Source organism: Chelonia mydas, chromosome 5, assembly GCF_015237465.2.
Source record: "Chelonia mydas isolate rCheMyd1 chromosome 5, rCheMyd1.pri.v2, whole genome shotgun sequence".
NCBI classification, from domain to species: Eukaryota; Metazoa; Chordata; order Testudines; family Cheloniidae; genus Chelonia; species Chelonia mydas.
In genome coordinates this window covers 86205652-86223183 of record NC_051245.2, presented here as the reverse complement: position 1 = coordinate 86223183, position 17532 = coordinate 86205652, and the positions used below count along the sequence as shown (strand labels likewise).

The following is a 17532-nucleotide window of genomic DNA, read 5'->3' as shown; positions in this document are numbered from 1 at the left end:
TTTTCAGGGAGTTTCTTGAGCAAATGCTGTAGTTTCTTTTGGTAACCCGCAGTGGGATCAGAGGGTAATGGCTTGTAGAAAGTGGTGTTGGAGAGCTGCTGAGCAGCCTCTTGTTCATATTCCGACCTATTCATGATGGCAACAGCACCTCCTTTGTCAGCCTTTTTGATTATGATGTCAGAGTTGTTTCTGAGGCTGTAGATGGCATTGTATTCTGCACTGCTGAGGTTATGGGGCAAGTGATGCTGCTTTTCCACAATTTCAACCCAGGAACCTATCCTTGCAACAAAGCCCGTTGCCAACTGTGCCCACATATCTATTCAGGGGACACCATCATAGGGCCTAATCACATCAGCCACACTATCAGAGGCTCGTTCACCTGCACATCTACCAATGTGATATATGCCATCATGTGCCAGCAATGCCCCTCTGCCATGTACATTGGTCAAACTGGACAGTCTCTACGTAAAAGAATAAAGGGACACAAATCAGATGTCAAGAATTATAACATTCATAAACCAGTCGGAGAACGCTTCAATCTCTCTGGTCACTCGATTTCTGACCTAAAAGTGACTATTCTTCAACAAAAAAAACTTCAAAAACAGACTCCAATGAGAGACTGCTGAATTGGAATTAATTTGCAAATTGGATACAATTGACTTAGGCTTGAATAGAGACTGGGAGTGGTTGAGTCATTATACAAAGTAAAACTATTTCCCCTTGTTTATTCCTCCCCCCGCAACCTGTTCCTCAGACGTTCTTGTTAACTCCTGGAAATGGCCCACCTTGATTATCACTTCAAAAGGTTTTCTCTCCCCGCACCCCACTCTCCTGCTGGTAATAGCTCATCTTAAGTGATCACTCTCCTTACAACGTGTATGATAAACACCCATTTTTTCATGGTCTGTGTGTATATAAATCTCCTCACTGTATTTTCCACTTTATGCATCCAATGAAGTGAGCTGTAGCTCATGAAAGCTTATGCTCAAATAAATTGGTTAGTCTCTAAGGTGCCACAAGTACTCCTTTTCTTTTTGCGAATACAGACTAACACGGCTGCTACTCTGAAACCTGTGAATGCTAGTTATGGTAACAGTTTTTCTACAACCTTTTAAAATAAGTCAGAATAGGGAAATGTTGTAAAGGGCGAATTCTGAAGGAGAAAGACAAGACTCAAGGCAGGTTTCGCTTAAATGAAGGATAAGTAATGAAGTCTTATACTTCCTCCCTCCAAAAATATACTGCTGTCAATTCCTTTCCACATACACCCCATATAGCCTTAGTCAAAGATTAATCACTGTGCAAACACTAAATGAGGAGCTGAGCACTGAGTATCACAAACAGAAGGGCTATTGCTTCGACAGCTCCCTCCTTCTCTCCAAAATACTGTTTTTCCTAGGTGTGGCATTTTCAAATTGAGATAGCAAAAACAGAATAGCACCATGGATCAGAATTGGTGAAGGAAACACTGCTTACCCTGAAGAAAGAAGATGAGAAAATAGACAAAGTACAGAGATGAGTCCTGGAGAAGGTGACCTGAATTACAGCAGTTCTTGGGGCGGTACCCATGGAGGGTTGCCCTCCAAGTACATAATTAGTGCCAAGCCTGAGAAAAGAAACACTGTTACTAAGTTAATGCAGCAAAGGGAGATAGGAATTAGGGAGGAGGTTAAATTTGGTTTATCTGAGTACAGACACAATAAAGATGGAAGGAGGCGGCTTTCTCCATCCACACTTAAGTTCTGGTGAGGATCAAAAGAAGCCATTTTAGAGACATTATAGATCATCTCAAGGAATCTCTGTTTGGTAGAACAGTAAGGCCTAAATAATGTAGATTGCTTCCAGATAAAGACAGTTCTGCCTTAAGGATGACACAAAGTTGGCTTTGTTTTTAAATAATTAAACCAAATACTTTTAGCCCCCAGCCTTTGTGTTTGAGTAAGATACATGTTCTGTGCTGCTGATCATGTGAGATACATCCCAATCTCACATGGTCAGAAGCTTGTATCCCTGCTGGTGTATTCTGATCACTTCAATGACAATTTAACAGACTGTGACATTACAGAAAGTGCAGGGTAGGACCAGAAATGAAAGGGATTAAGATTCCAAATCACCAACAGAGTAAATGCAGTGATAGAAATACACTTACATTTTGTTATAGATTTGGGATCTTAAAGGAGTTTGTTTAAAAAAAGAAACTTTGCTTTTTATCTTGAAGATCATGTTACATTGAAGAGCTCTGGCTGCTTGAGTTAGGCCTGGCTGGCACATGAGGCACACCTGGAAGAAAGCAGTAGATATAAAAAGAAGTGTTTAGGCTGGATGGCCCATTCGGAAACTAGAGGGGAAAAAAGTTGTTAAATGAAAAGGGATGGGGGGGGTAAAATATTAAAAAAACATAATGGTGAAGAAAAGAGTTGGAACAGCCTTTGCTCATACACCAAATCATTGACCTCAGTCTCTCAGCCTCACAATAGTTAACTAGGACTTTCATAATTACTTTAGAAAGTCAGGAACGGTATAGCTCACCTCACTTCAATGACAAATGTTGCTATGGTATGCCTTGATTTGCTTAAGTGGACGTTACAAGGATTACACGATGCAACAAATTATTGATCGTTGCAACGTTAAGGACAAACAGGTTTCAAAGCAAGAGGCTTTCAAGTTAATAGTACTGATGTATCACTTGAATGCTTACTATTGATTGTTCCTAGACGACAGGCTCTGAGGAGTACTAATTATTTTACATTTATTGCATTATAAACTTGGGGAGCTACCTCACGTTTTACACAGCTGAGTGTTAAAAAAAAAAAAGAGCAAAAATTCAACGTCAGTACCGTTCCCTAAAACAGGAAAGTCTTGGTGTGATAAACAATTTTTATTTAGCACATATACAGCGATATGGCTTATCTTAAAAAGAGATTACTTAAAATTAACACATTTAAGTGTGATCATTCCCCTAAAAGTAAGTCTTAAAATGGGCCCCAAAATGTTCCCCGTAACCCTCCAAATTAAGAGCTACAACAGTTTTAAAATCCTAGTTACAAGGGACTATTCTATTTGATAGTGATAAGGTGGGTGAGGTAATATTTTTTAGTGGACCAACTCATGTTGGGCAGAAGAGAATCTTTCGAGCTGCAGTTAATTCAATTCTATTCTTTTGAACTGGCAAGAAGTGTGAAATGATAAGAACCTTCATCTTTCTCATGAAGAATAAAAAAACCCTTTTTAATTTCTGTATTTTAGAACAGACTTATTTAACAGCAAATTGGTGTAACAATTTAACACATTTTGGTTTGTATTCTTCTCCATCCCATAGAGTAAAAACACAGCGCTATTCATTTCACTGTTGCACCTCTGATGACTTCCTCCCCTATCTAATTTCACCTGCGTCCCACCCAAACTCCTCCCTTCCCCAATCTGCAGTGTGGCCAATATGTTTCCAGAACTGGAACAGAAGCGGGTTGTAGAAATGAGATCCCTTCAGGCATCTAATACCACTCAATTGACAGAAGTCAAAATGTCATGAAGGACTCACAATCTTGACAGCCTAGGAAGCAAGAAACTAAACCCAGATCTTCAACATAACAGTGAAAGTGATAGGCCAATGGGCTGGAAAGCTTAAATATACATACAAACTTAAATTTTTCATTCATTCCATTTACACTTCCCTGTACTGAGCTTTAGAGAATTTTGCCCAATAACTGAATATACTATTGACTACCAGAGGCAAGAACTTACATTATTCTAAGCACTGGGGCCTAGTTTCTTAAACTCATATAGGTTTAATTCAAATAAATACATGTTTAAATACATATATTTCCCTAATGAAATAAAAGCAGCACAAAATATTTTACAAATTAAATAAGTCTCTCTGAATATATATGTATCATACATACTGGAGCAGTTTCTAAGCCATTTTTCTCTTAAAGCATGATTCAGTTCCCACTACAGACAATGGAAAGACCTGTGGGGGATTCCACGTATGAATGTCTGGGTAGTTTAATGACAGGTCTGCCTTTGGGGGTACAGTTCTGCAATGTGTGGATGATCTTCACATAACCCTCTCTCAGTCCACAAATCTAGCTCTCCATGGAAGATCTTCTATGGGGTTAGTGGGTAAGGAGATATCCCCAGAGGCAGTATTCTCTTTATCTGTTACTCGTAGGGGAATTCTGCGCCACTGCGCATGAACAGAATTCACGTCCCCCACAGATTATTTTTCTCTGCAGAAAATACATTCTGCCTGAGAGGCACTGCAATTATGCCTTTCGCCCACCATGCGCTGCTGTGGCACCAGAACAGAGGGCAGCCAGCAGTCAGCAGCCAATAGGGAGGAGAGGCTGGGTTCCTCACAGCACCCTGCCTGCGGGGCCAGGTGAGAAGGCATGGGGTGGGGGGGTGGGGACAGAGTGGGGCACAGGGGGATGCTGGGAGTGGGGATGCGGGTGGCTGGGGGGGATGTAGGGCCACATGGGGATGCGGGGAGATGTGCCGGACTGAATGGGAGACACTAGGGGTCAGACAGGGTCTGCACGTGGGAGGCTCCCCAACTCCCTAACAATCCCTTCCACCCCCCAAAAAAACTGTTCCATACTTCTCCCACCCACATCCAATAACCCTCCAGGTTCACTACCAGGCTCCTTCCCAGCAATTGCTTCCCTCTTGCTCAGCTCCTCCATTACCACTGATTCCCCTAAGCCTTTGTACTGTTTCTGAGGGATGCAGGAAATGTGTGTCTGTATTGTAGTTTAAATGAATTATTACTCAAAGTTATATATTAATATGCCTACTAAGTAATCTATTTGTCAAAAAACATTTCCTGAATCTTTTTTGTTGTCCATATTGTTACAGACATACTTGTTGGCAGGTATTTTGAAATAAATTACCAAAATAATTGAACTGGTGTGATTATATTGTGCTACTCTGACAAATAAAATATGTAGAATTTTAAAATATTGTGTGCAGAATTTTTAAGTTTTTGGTGAAGAATTCCATCAGGAGTAATCAGTGTCCTGCCCACCAGTATCCAAGTGGGAGGAGAAAATATGGCCCTATGTATTTATGCAGGTTTATACAAACAGTCCCCTCCAACTGTGTGCTCCAGTGTAGGGTGCTATGGCAGGAAAACTGAATGGATGATCAGGAGCAGGACTGTTAAAAGTTAATTTTAAAAAGGTAGTTTACGACAAGTTATTAAAATCATGGATTACTCTGCCACTGATTATTTATTATTTCTGCATTTTGGGTTCTGCATAGGATGACCATGGCTATGCTGATGCCATGGTACTACACACAGGACAAAAAATAATAAAAGAAGAAAAGGAACATTCTATAATAAAAGCAGTCCACATTTACTTTTTGGCCTACGGAGTAATTTGGCCTACAAATTACTTCTAAGTATTGTTTTTTTTTCTTGCTTAAAAACTGTGACCAATCAGTTGCTTTAGTATCTTGACTCCAAACAATTAAGCTGAAGCAAAATATGTTGCATATTTCCATTCAGTTTCAGAATGCTGCAATGAGAACGTAACATTTCTAAACACTTGGAGGTTTCAGTTGAAAGAAATTGTCACATATAAATGAAGATTTTGACATTATAAAAGTACAGCAGAACAGGCAACAGGAAGACCGTGGGGAGCTGGAAACAGACCTACTCCATAACACAAACCAGCAGCAGGGAAACACTCAGAAACGCAGGAGCTTTATAGCCCTCCAGAGTTCTTAAAGGGCAATGACTCAGGGCTGTATGGACTCTAAACCCCCTCTCAAGTCACCAGTAAGATGAAGAGCACAGGTCCTTCACTCCATTCTTTATTTTTAGTCAATGCTCAAAGAGAAATGAAAAAAAGTCAAGTGCAGTCAAGCTGCAACGCAAGTCAAATACCACAATGTTAACAATCTACAGTCTGTTGCATCTTTACATTTCAAACATTCTGCATTTTAGACCTTCACTACACATTTCTGAGGTTACTGCTTCAAACTTAGTCTTTCAGAGAGATTGAGCAATATGAACACAATCGGTTATTAGGTTTTTCCCTACATCGCCAAGCACCTGACTCAGTGCATCTTCAGGCACTCTATCTACATTCCCCTCTACACCCCTGGATATTATATCCGTTCTGAGCACACCACATACGGCTTTTTCTTCCTTCCCCTAAGTTCCATCCCTGGCCTGTGTCAGGAAAGGGATAGGCTGGAGAAGATATATTTCCCAACATATAAACTCAGAAATAAAACATTTGGTGGTATTTGGGCTTTACAAAAAGGATGAAATACGATAAAGTATCAAGAATTAGCCAATTTTCTTTAAAAAAAATTAAATATTGGCAATAAAAGACAGAAGGTGCATTTTCCAAAAAAACCTAAGCAACTTTAAAAGAATTTATAGGATTTGTGCACCTATATCAGCTAAGGGATTTTAGAAACACCCACCCAGAAGATTTTTGTGCAGCAAAGGAATAAAAATCTCTTAGGGGCCTTTCCTGTCACATCGATCACTTTGTTGGGAAAAAAAAAGTTTGGGTAATCTCTATATAGTAAAGAAAAATGTCAAGAGCAACACCAGGAAGTCAAACTCTTAGCCCTCTCCAGCACCACTTTTTAAAATAAGGGGGGGAAGTATCATTCTTCGTATTTTAAGGACTGCATATGGGAAAATGATAAAAAACAAAACGTAGCAATTCAATTTATGGTAAAAGGTTAAATACTTACTGCGTAAGAGCCTATGAGGAATGCAGCATTTGCTTGTTTTTTCTGATCAAAGCCAGTATAATGAATTATTTTCTTCCTTATCAATGTAAATGACTGCATCAAGAAATGAACAACAGGGTTATAATTTGGCACTTTGAACATAAATCTGCATAGCCTGATAAAAATAAGTTTGAAATCACTGCAGCAGAACAGCCAACTACACACAGAAATTGGCCTCATTGGAAATAAGGTTTCCAAAATTAATTCCAATGCCTTTCTGGTTAAGATATGATCAAATGTGTTTTTCCATTTTCAATCCTGAGAAGTGCTCAGCATCCAGGCAGGATCAGGGTTTTAGTGTACTGATTGATAACAAAGCATCAAGTCTGTTGAAAACCTAGTTACACTGCACCATGTTAAGCCATTCTAAATGAGAGTGGCAGAGTGAACATTTTTACAAAATTTCAAATATAATTTTTAGGGCTGTCAAGCGATTAATCGCATTGTTAAACCACAACAGAATACCATTTATTTAAATATTTTTAGATGTTTTCTACATTTTCAAATATATTAATTTCAATTACAACACAGGACACAAAGTGTACAATTCTCACTTTATATTTATTTTTGATTACAAATATTTGTGCTATAAAAACAAAAGAAATATTATTTTTAAATTTACCTCATACAAGTACTGTAACGCAATCGGTCATGAAAGCGGACCTTACAAATGTAGAATTATGTACAAAAAAATAACTGCATTAAAAAATAAAACAAGGTAGAACTTTAGAGCCTACAAGTCCACTCAGTCCTACTTCTTGTTCAGCCAGTCACTCAGACAAACAAGTTTGTTTACATTTGCAGGAGATAATGCTCCCCACTTCTTGTTTACAATGTCACCTTAAAGTGAGAACAGGCATTCACATGGCACCGTTGTAACCAGTGCTGCAAGATATTTACGTGCCAGATGAGCTAAAGATTCATATGTCTCTTCATGCTTCAACCCCAGAGAACATGAATCCATGCTGAAGGTGGGTTTTGCTTGATAACGATCCAAGGCGGAGTGGATTGACAGATGTTAATTTTCATCATCTGAGTCAGATGCCACCAGCAGATGGTTGATTTTCTTTTTTGGTGGTTTGGGTTCTGTAGTTTCTGCATCTGAGTATTGCTCTTTTAAGACTTCTGAAAGCATGCTCCACACCTCATCCCTCTCAGATTTTGGAAGGCACTTCTTAAACCTTGGATCGAGTGCTGGAGCGATCTTCAGAAATCTCACATTGGTACCTTCTTTGCGTTTTGTCAAATCTGCAGTGAAAGTGTTCTTAAAATGAGCATGTGCTGGGTCATTACATGAGACTACTATAACATGAAATATATGGCAGAATGTGGATAAAACAGAACAGGAGACATACAATTCTCCCTCAAGGAGTTCAGTCACAAATTTTATTAATGCATTTTTTTTTTAAACAAGTGTCATCAGCATGAAAGCATGTCCTCTGGAATGGTGACTGAAGCATGAAGGGGCATATGAATGTTTAGCATATCTGGCACGTAAATACCTTGCAACTGTGGCTACAAAAGCGCCATGTGAATGCCTGTTCTCACTTTCAGGTGACATTGTAAATAAGAAGCAGGCAGCATTATCTCCCATAAATGTAAATAAACTTGTTTGTCTTAGCAATTGGCTGAACATGAAGTAGGACTGAGTGGACTTGTAGGCTCTAAAGCTTTACATTGTTTTGTTTTTGAGTGCAGTTACATAAAAAAAAAAAAATCTACATTTGTAAATTGCACTTTCACGATAAAGAGATTGCATTATGGTACTTGTATGAGGTGAACTGAAAAATACTATTTATTTTGTTTATCATTTTCACAGTGCAAATATTTGTAATAAAAATAATATAAATGAGCTCTGTACACTTTGTGTTCCGTGTTGTAATTGAAATCAAAATATTTGAAAGTGTAGAAAACATCTAAAAATATTTAATAAATTTCAATTGGTATTCTATTAACAGTGCAATTAAAACTGTTATTAATTTTTTTAATTGTGATTAATTTTTTAAGTTAATCACGTGAGTTAACTGCAATTAATCGACAGCCCTAATAATTTTCATTATGAAAAATAGTAATTTTATAATGAAGGGAAAAGCTACTGTGTTCTTTTTGGTGGTATTTTCTTCAGTTATTTTAACTATTTCAACACTGATATTAAATGTTATATTGAAAAATTAGAAAGTTGTAATATTTTAAAACAGACATACAAGTAAATATTTTTCAAAAACTCCAAAAATTCAAACTTATGTTTCCACAACCAACTTTAACTCCTGCCCCTGCACACTTGCCCAATCTCCTCCTCTCTTCTAATATGGTATTTGAATCCCGTGCTGCCAGTTCATTCTCATTAGTCCCATTAGTCTCATTTTTCAGCATTAACATTGCCTTTTCACAAGTTCCTGGCAGCTCACAATTTCTACATGAGCTGAAACTCATGCTGAAATTCTGGCTGCATCCACCAGAGACAGCTGCTGAGAGCCTAAGCTGCAGGCAATAGGTTGAAGTCCCAGCTGCCACCAGCAGAGGCTGCTGCTCTAACTGCTGCCTTCTTCAGTTGCAGCCCCTATTCCGGCTCCTCCAGAACCTCCTGCTGTGGTTCTGGCTACACTTCTCCCCACACTTGTTCATCTTTGCACACACTATCTGTGGCCCCACTAAGTCATGAGATCTCTTCATCAACCACCTCCTGGCACTAGCCAAAGTAGCCATTTACACCACCAGGAAGAGGATGGTAGATGAGGGGGTGCTCTGTGACTGTGGGGCTGACTTCCACTCCTCCCTGGTCTCACACATCCCGGCAGAGTTCCTCTGGGCGGCATCCGCTGGCTCCCTTGTCACCTTCGAAGAATAGCGGGTGCTGTCCAGGGTTCTCTGCTTGGTGTCCCTATCGGGTTCCCTTCATTTAGCCCTGTAACCTCACTCCTGTCCCTGTTATATCTTTAGTTGTCCCCCATATTTAACTGAGATCCCGGACCTTGTGGATCTTCCCCTTAGGCTGAGGGCGGTCCTTTAGTAGTGGGCGGGCTCCACCCGCCCATCTCCAGGATCCCAACAGACTGCTACCTTCTTCAGAGTCTTTACTCCTCTCTGCTTTTGCTGTCCGTGCAGAGCACAGGTGCAGCAGTCCATGAGGACAGGCAAAGAAAAAGGGAGCTGGATCGGGACCAACATGTAGCTCCTACCCACCAACAGTTAGAGTAGCAATGGTGAGCAATGGGCAGAGGGAGAAAGGATTCAAGGAGTATGTGTCCCCACATCCCCTTCTCTCCAGCCTGTCGGGCGTAGACTCTAGCCCAGTTGCACTCTCTCCTCCTTTCTGTCTCCCACCATCAAAATCCTATATGGAGGGAAATTGTGTGTGGGCAATACATGGGGACAGAGGGAAGGACAGGGAGCTGGGCAGGGGCAGTATCTCCGAGTTGCTAATTCTCACTATTTTAATTGCAAGTCTTGGGATATTTCAGAGGGTTCTCTTAAAGCTCCTTTAGTCTAAAAATTACATTAGACACTCAGCTTTTCATTTAAAAAAAAAAAAGTTTCTAGGTGATGGAGAAAACCTTGAACACGTGAACCCTAAAGGCTCAAAGCCAGGAAACAAGGACAAACTACCCCAAATTTACTCATTAAAAGCTCATCATTTGGGGGGTGGAGGGGGGGAACAGACCCATGATTTTTGAACACTTGGAATTAGCAATCCTGATATCCTGAAGGGAGGAGGGAGTCCAGAGAATGCACAGCATGAGGCAGGGTAGTGCCCACTGGACAGTGGGAGCTGCAGGGAGCCTAGGACAATACTTTGGGAAGGGATTAGCCCCACCTATTAGCCAAAAAGAAAAGAAGGTCTCCCAATTTGTATTTATTACACATTAGGAATTCCCATCTGAAATATGCAAACACAAATAGGGACAATTCCATCCACTATTTCAAATATCTGAAAACAAATCATAAATCCAATGCAAGTTTAAAAAAAAAAATCTTGCTTTTTTAAACTAGTCATATGAATATTTTTGTCTGTCTAATGGTTTTAGAGCTTGTGGAGTTGGCAATACTGTGAATCTTATTAGGAAGTTAGAAGTATGTGCTCTATTACAATCAGTAAGTATAACAGACGTTGAATAATGTAGACTGGATTCTCCAACTCAATGGAACAAGGGCTATAAGATGATTTATGACCAGCAGTCTGAAGCTTCCCTGCATCCGAGTATTTTGGCAAAATTTAAGTCTATCAGACCTGCTAAGACCGGCCTACTGCTGCTATTGCCCATGACTCAGAGGCAGGCACTGCTCCTCTCTCTTTTCCCGTTTACACAAATATGTTCCCAGTATTTCTTAAACTGCCTGGCTGGAGGAGACATTCCTCCCTCCCCTTCAGCAAAACTTTCACTCCAAGGAAAGTTTATGGACATTGGGGGCATAGAAAAGGGTAACTGTATTGGCTCACATACTGATGGAGAATGCTGTCAGTTTCTACTGGTGGCACTGCTGATAAATGCCATGAAGTCTAGAATGGGTATAGGAAAGAAATTTTAGGAGATTAAGATTATACTGCAGCCTCTACCCATCCCTGAAAGTGAATGAAGGAAAAAATGAACACCACTAGAAACAAAAACTGAAACAGCAGCTCTGGGTGGCTGTTACTGGAGGATATGGGCAGGCAAGAGGCAACACCAGTGATGACAACGAGTGAGGTAGGAATTCTGGGATTTCCCCCATAAAGTTAGAAAAAGTAGCCATAAACACAGTAACTCCCATTACAAATTCATATTTTGAAGCTATGCACTGAAAGGGAGGGTTCTATAGAGTATCAGAACTTTAGCAATGTTTTTAAACCTCTACTAGGACCCGTATGAGATTTCAAAATAGCTATATGAAATTACTCCAACATTTTTCACTTACCAATCATAGTCCTATACACTAGAGATAAAATTTTCATAAGCACCCCAGTCCCAGTTTCAAAAGGTAGATAGCCAAGGGTCCTTGACAAGATTTTGGGTAAAATTTTCAAAATAGTCTAAATTTTTACTGCAAGCTATTTCTGTGATATAGCTTGATCAGAAACCTTAGAATAATTTTCAAAATATGAATTACATCCGTATTTTTAAAGTCTAAATCAGAAACCACTTGTGTTTGAATCACCTCAAATTTTGATAAACCACCATCCAGCTCCATGATATACCTTGTTTGAGGGGAGACGGAACTGGATTTTCAATAGAAAATTACAACCTTACTAATGAAGTGATGGCAATATATTTTAAATGTGCACTACAAATGAACGATTTCTCTTAACAGCCCATTCTGTTAGCCAAAAATACCACAATGCTTAAAAGTCAAACAAGTCACTCAGATATCACTATGATCAGTGTAGAATGAGTTCTGCACTGAACATCCCTTTAAAACATCTAGCATTCAAGTATACTGCTCTCACAAACCAACCCATTTAAAAATAAATCACAATACAGAAACTTCTGTGGAATAATTTTCAAGCAAAATCAGGGCAAATTCTCACGGCTAAGCGAAACTACCCATTGTAGCGTATTTGGCACAATGAATCTGAAGCAGACAGCTTGACACCAGTGCTAGACAGCAAGGAACATTCACAAAATGCCAAGATTTTCCGTTAAAGACATATTGTATTGCATACTTCCAGTTTTCACAGTTCAGTGTAGGTTTCAAAATCTGACTAATGGGCTTTTGAACAAGCAAAGAGCATATGAATTTTAGTAAGATTTTTATTTGCCTAACACGTTTTGTACTCCAACCTATGTTAGAGGTTGACAAACTTGCACTGGATAACTTGAATTGATGTAGAAAATGTAAAACTTCATTATTTCGATTTATAGAGATACTATAAAACATAACATCTACCAAGAGCCCAATTCTGAAAGGTACAGAGCGCCTCCTCAGACATAGCAAGTTACCTCAACTTAGGGTGACCAGATGTCCTGATTTTATAGCGACAGGCCCAATATTCAGGGCTTTGTCTTATATATGAACCTATTACCCCCTACTCCTGTCCTGATTTTTCACACTTGCTATCTGGTCACCCTACCTCAACTGCAGGAGTAAGGGTGCTCAGTCACCTTGCAGGAGTGAGCCCTGAATATATTTTTAAAAAGCAAATGTGGCTCCCTATAGAAATGTTGTGAAGACCAAAAAATTTAAAAAATCAAATTAAAACAAATCAAACAGAAGTCAAATCAAATAAATATGTCTCTCATTGAGCCCTGAAACTCACTAGACCTTGGCAGATTTCCAAGGAGACTGAATTCCAGAGGAGGGGGCCTTCTACTGAAAGAGACCTTTGCCCACTAAGAGTTCTTCTAGTTGTTTCTAACAGTACCAATACTTAGAAGTTGCAGTTTCACAATAATTACTGTACAACTACTATGTCCTAAAGGCAAATAGTTCTCCTCCTCTTACATCCCTCACTCTCTGTCTTTTCCCTCCACCCCACACACCCGCCCAAAAATATAATCTGGCCAAATCTGAGAACACAAATATATACTACATACAGTTTAGTGTGTACACATCCAAAACACAAGCCTGAATGGCAATCCACATATCAATTTGAAGATATTTCTCAAACAAGGAACATTTTTTCACCTCACCATTTTTACAAATGGGCCAATTCCAATATTTTATGTCTATTTGGTACAAAACAGTTTTTACCTTTAATTTCTTATTTAGCTTGCAACAATATCTGTAAACCATTGCCAGATTGAGAGGTCCAAAATCTGCGTAGAAGCTTGTGGGGAGGGAAAGAAAGAAAACATTTTGCTTGTACATGTTTTGTAGAAATAATTTTAAAGAAATCCATATGCACCACATAAAAACTAATAATTAACGCACACATTAAATTCGGTACAACTTCTTGAAATTGCCATCCTACATACCGTAAGTATAGTTCTTTAGTATTTCATCAGCTTTTAAAACTTTATTTTTTAAATTTATTCTACTTTCTTCTCCACACAAGACCTCCTAAAAGGTCAATGAAATGATGAAGTGAGCAAACTTTTGAAAGCTCACAGTAAGATAACTTTTTTGGCATCACATTAGGAACTCTTGATTTTAACGACAGTGCAAAAACATGCCTTCAAAAAGAAGAAGAACGAGGAGTACTTGTGGCACCTTAGGGACTAACAAATTTATAAGTTAGTCTCTAAGGTGCCACAAGTACTCCTCATTCTTTTTGCTGATACAGACTAACACGGCTACCACTCTGAAACCTGTCACCATTCAAAAACAAGGTTAATTAATTAATTCCAAAATCTTCTGCTGGCACTATGTTTAAAAGCTATCAGATTCACATTATTTATATATTTACTCATTAATCCTCACAACATTCTACCACTGTGTATACAGAGCCCCACTGAAATACAGAAAACGAACAAAACATCACAACCTGGGTGAGGTGAGCATAGAAATTTTTAACTAAAGATACTCTTATTTTTTTTCAAAAGTACTAAGGGATCTTTAATATCCATGCAGAGTATCATAAAAATAAATAATAAAAAAATGTCAAGGTCTTATCTGAAAGACCGATGCAGTTCACTGTAGCTATTAATATAGCTATTATGCTCAGGTCATGAAGTGCTGAGTCAGCAACTGCCAGGTTTTGACCCATCTATTATTCTAGGAAGTTTAGATATTTTACCCCTGGTATTTCGGCAACTAGAAACATTCCTTCTGGCTAAATATTTCAGTTAATGCTTCTAAATTGTTTTTATCTTGTTGTAAAGTATTCCGATATCTTCCAGTAGGAATAAGGTATAAGTAAGAAACAAAAAGTTTCTGAAATTTTTCAAGACAGAAATTGGTGGGGAGCCACCAGGCCCTCTCACGTATAAAGTCCCATTGCAAGTGAAATTAGCTGGGACTAGTACACTAGTTTTGAGAATAAACTCCATACATAAACTTCTGTAATCTGTATAGAAGTTTTAACTACCGCTAATAAAAACAGAATAAGAATTACATCACTTGCTTATTAGTGCTTTTCTTACCAATTTACGGCAACGTTCTGTAGAATACAAGAATAAGGACTGTACTTACTTCTCGTATACAAGTTCATCATCTATGCAGAAATAATGTGTATTTGCAACACCACTCTTTGGTTTTTGGCAGAGAATTGCAAAATAAAGGCGACCTGAAATGCAAGAGATTTTAAACTAATACTACCCTTAACATTACAAATTTCCACAGAAAACTTGAAATGTTGCTCTTAAATGTAATAACTTTAAATGGTCACAATTTAGTACCAAATTTTCCTTTCAGGGTTTCCAGATTAGAGGACATTATTTTTCAGGCACTAGACAACAAGGAAGACAATGATTAAGTTCAAAGGCTAGGTTTTGGTTACCAAATAGTTTAAAACTTACTTGTAATTTAGTCAAAAGCTCACTGTGGTTTTCCTTTGGCAAACAAGTTGTTCAGAGGATAACCAGACTGCCCTCCCATAGCTGATTTGGGAGACTTTGTGTGTGTCTATATACACACACGTCTGTTGACTACTATAATTCAGAGAGGAGCACATCTGGCTCTTTTAAATCAGAAAACAACCAACCAACCAACCAGCCACACACACAAAAAATGACCTGGACACTTCTTACTATAGAAATATAAAACAAGATATTTTGAGGCTATTAGGGGTGTGCGGGTGAAGGTGGGAGGAGAGTGTAAACGTTACCAAAAGAGGAAAGTGAAGCACAGTAAAATTTGATAACCGACTATAGAAAAAGAAGGTCTCAAGTTTGGATTCTTCCTGAGAGTTCTTTGTTTGACAATGCACATGCATTTGTTACGCAATCAGTGATTTACTTATATTAACTTTTAACTAACTTAAGTAAAATATCAACAGGTTGAAAAAGGCCAGGAAGTTACAGACAGCTGCTGTCTACTGCCTCCCAAATCCACTTTACGTTAATTCATCATAGTTCCAACAAAAGAAAACGCGTTTTGTTTCAAAGAAGCGAACGCGACAAAAGCGGTGCAGTACAAGTTCCTGCCCCTTGATCACATGCACGATTGCAAAACGAGTTTCGAAAACTTGTTTCTTTAACAAACCAATGACGAAAAAAATCACTTAAACTGGCATTTTAAGTTGCTCACCTTTGATGAACTCCACAGAGGGGCGCGATTCCTTTCTGACGCTCATCACTTACAAACACTGAAAAGGGGGCCAGCCCCCACAATGTTACCGAGCCCGCAAACAGCCCGCTGCGTTTGTCACTGGAGTCTGACAGCGCTAAGGAAACGAAAGCGCCACTCCCTGCAGAGTTTTAAAGATTAAAGGGCAGCCTCGCCTCAAGGCGCATCCAAATGCAGCGTGAGCCCCGGGGTGTCTGCTCTGGGCCCCGCCGGCCAGCCGCCTCCCGCGCTCCTTCAGCGGGCACCACGGCCAGAGGTGGGTCGCCAGCGGCTGGCGGGCTCGGCCCGCATCTGTCCCCTTCCTCGAGAAAGACTTTCCAGCTCCGGAAGCTGCCTTACGGACATTCAAACAGAAGCGTCCTCGGGCCCGAACGAGCCTGATGCGCCCACAAGACAAATCCCAGCCCCAGCCGGGGAGAAAACCCGAGCGCGGCGCGCAAGCCTCGGCAATCGCTGCCCCCGCAGGCTGTGAGCACAGAGCTCGCCAGCGAGTCCTCCCATCGCAGCAGCATTAGCCGGCAGGCGGCGCAGCCGGGCCCCGGGGGCGCCGCTCCTCTCCTCTCCGGCGTAGGGAGAAAACAACTCACGAGGGGAAGGCCCACCCCGCGGGCTGTGGCTGGAGGAGAGACCGCCCCGCCTCGCAAAGCGCCTGCGGCACACGGGCTACTGGTATTTTAAAGGGACTGCGCTTGTGCCCCGGGGAGCGCTGTCCCCTTCCCAGCGCAGGACAGCAGCCCGCTCCTTGAGTGTTATTTTTAAACGAGGGCCTGTCCCCCCACATTTACGGTGTGACTATAGCCCCTTAATCAACCCACCGCGCTGCCAGCTGGGCATCTGCCTGCAGCGCACCTCTCAGAGTGTTGTGGCCCCTCTGGTGTCCCCTGCAAGCGGCGCGCTCAAAGTCCCTAAGCCCAGGGCCTTGCAAACACAAGGAAGGTGCGGCTATTGTTAAAGACATTAAACTATTCATAAGCCATTTTCGCTCCGCTCAAAACAGCAATAAGAGTCCAAAAAGAAACGGAACCCCCCTCCCCCCCACCAATTCCTTGGTTTGAGGGTGGGCCTTGTTCCTCATGGTTGCTCTTCAGTGGCCACCTGAAGGAGCAGCATTGACAGGTTACAAAAAGAACCATAGCTAACCTTCCCGTTCCCCATGATAGAGAGAAGGAGTTGCTCCAGTTCCTAACTTTTTCTGCGAGTGGCAGGCCTAAACTACACTCCCAGAAGAGTGGAAGGAAACGTGAAAGGGAAGAGCCATGTTGGAATTGGGAGAAGGGGCATCTTGAGCTAAAAATCTTCATTTACTGTAGCCTCATTAAAATCTTTAGTTGTGTTGTGAAACTGCACTAAAGGAATGTATAAGCCAACATTTGACCAGAGAGTACAAAGTTAGCCCCAGTATTTTTGATCCTCAAATGAAACTGTGAAATGCACAAATGTGAAAAGCACTATTCCAGAACAGCAGAATAGCATATGCATTTTTAAACACTAGCCATATATAAATGACAAGTCATTTTTTTGATATCTTCAAGCCAGAAGAGTTAAAATGTTCAAAGATATCCATATAATTTAGGAGCCCATGTGCCAGATTAAAAAATATAGTTAGGTGCCTAAAGATGCAATAGGCACCTAACAGGA

The 17532-nt window shown here is 40.3% G+C and overlaps 1 protein-coding gene across 17 annotated transcripts in view; it reads right to left on the bottom strand.

The window, feature by feature from the left end:
• CDC14B (cell division cycle 14B) overlaps positions 1 to 17532 on the bottom strand; it is an 83469-nt gene that overhangs the window by 52760 nt on the left and 13177 nt on the right. For 9 of the 17 annotated variants that reach the window (XR_006291209.1, XM_037901703.2, XM_037901700.2 and 6 more), the window contains exons 2-4: positions 14800 to 14893; positions 13420 to 13495; positions 6715 to 6807 (exon numbers count right to left, since the gene is read on the bottom strand). The exons of 1 other annotated variant lie outside the window; for it this stretch is intronic. Coding sequence is in view for 15 of the 16 variants with exons in the window: in XM_037901703.2 (XP_037757631.1) it covers positions 6715 to 6807; positions 13420 to 13495; positions 14800 to 14893 (263 nt within the window). In the remaining variant the exon portion in view is untranslated. Of the gene's footprint in view, positions 1 to 1476; positions 1607 to 2149; positions 2281 to 6714; positions 6808 to 13419; positions 13496 to 14799; positions 14894 to 15855; positions 16508 to 17532 lie in introns of those variants that run through there. 7 more of the 17 variants (XM_043547513.1, XM_043547516.1, XM_037901702.2 and 4 more) reach the window with 5 other exon arrangements.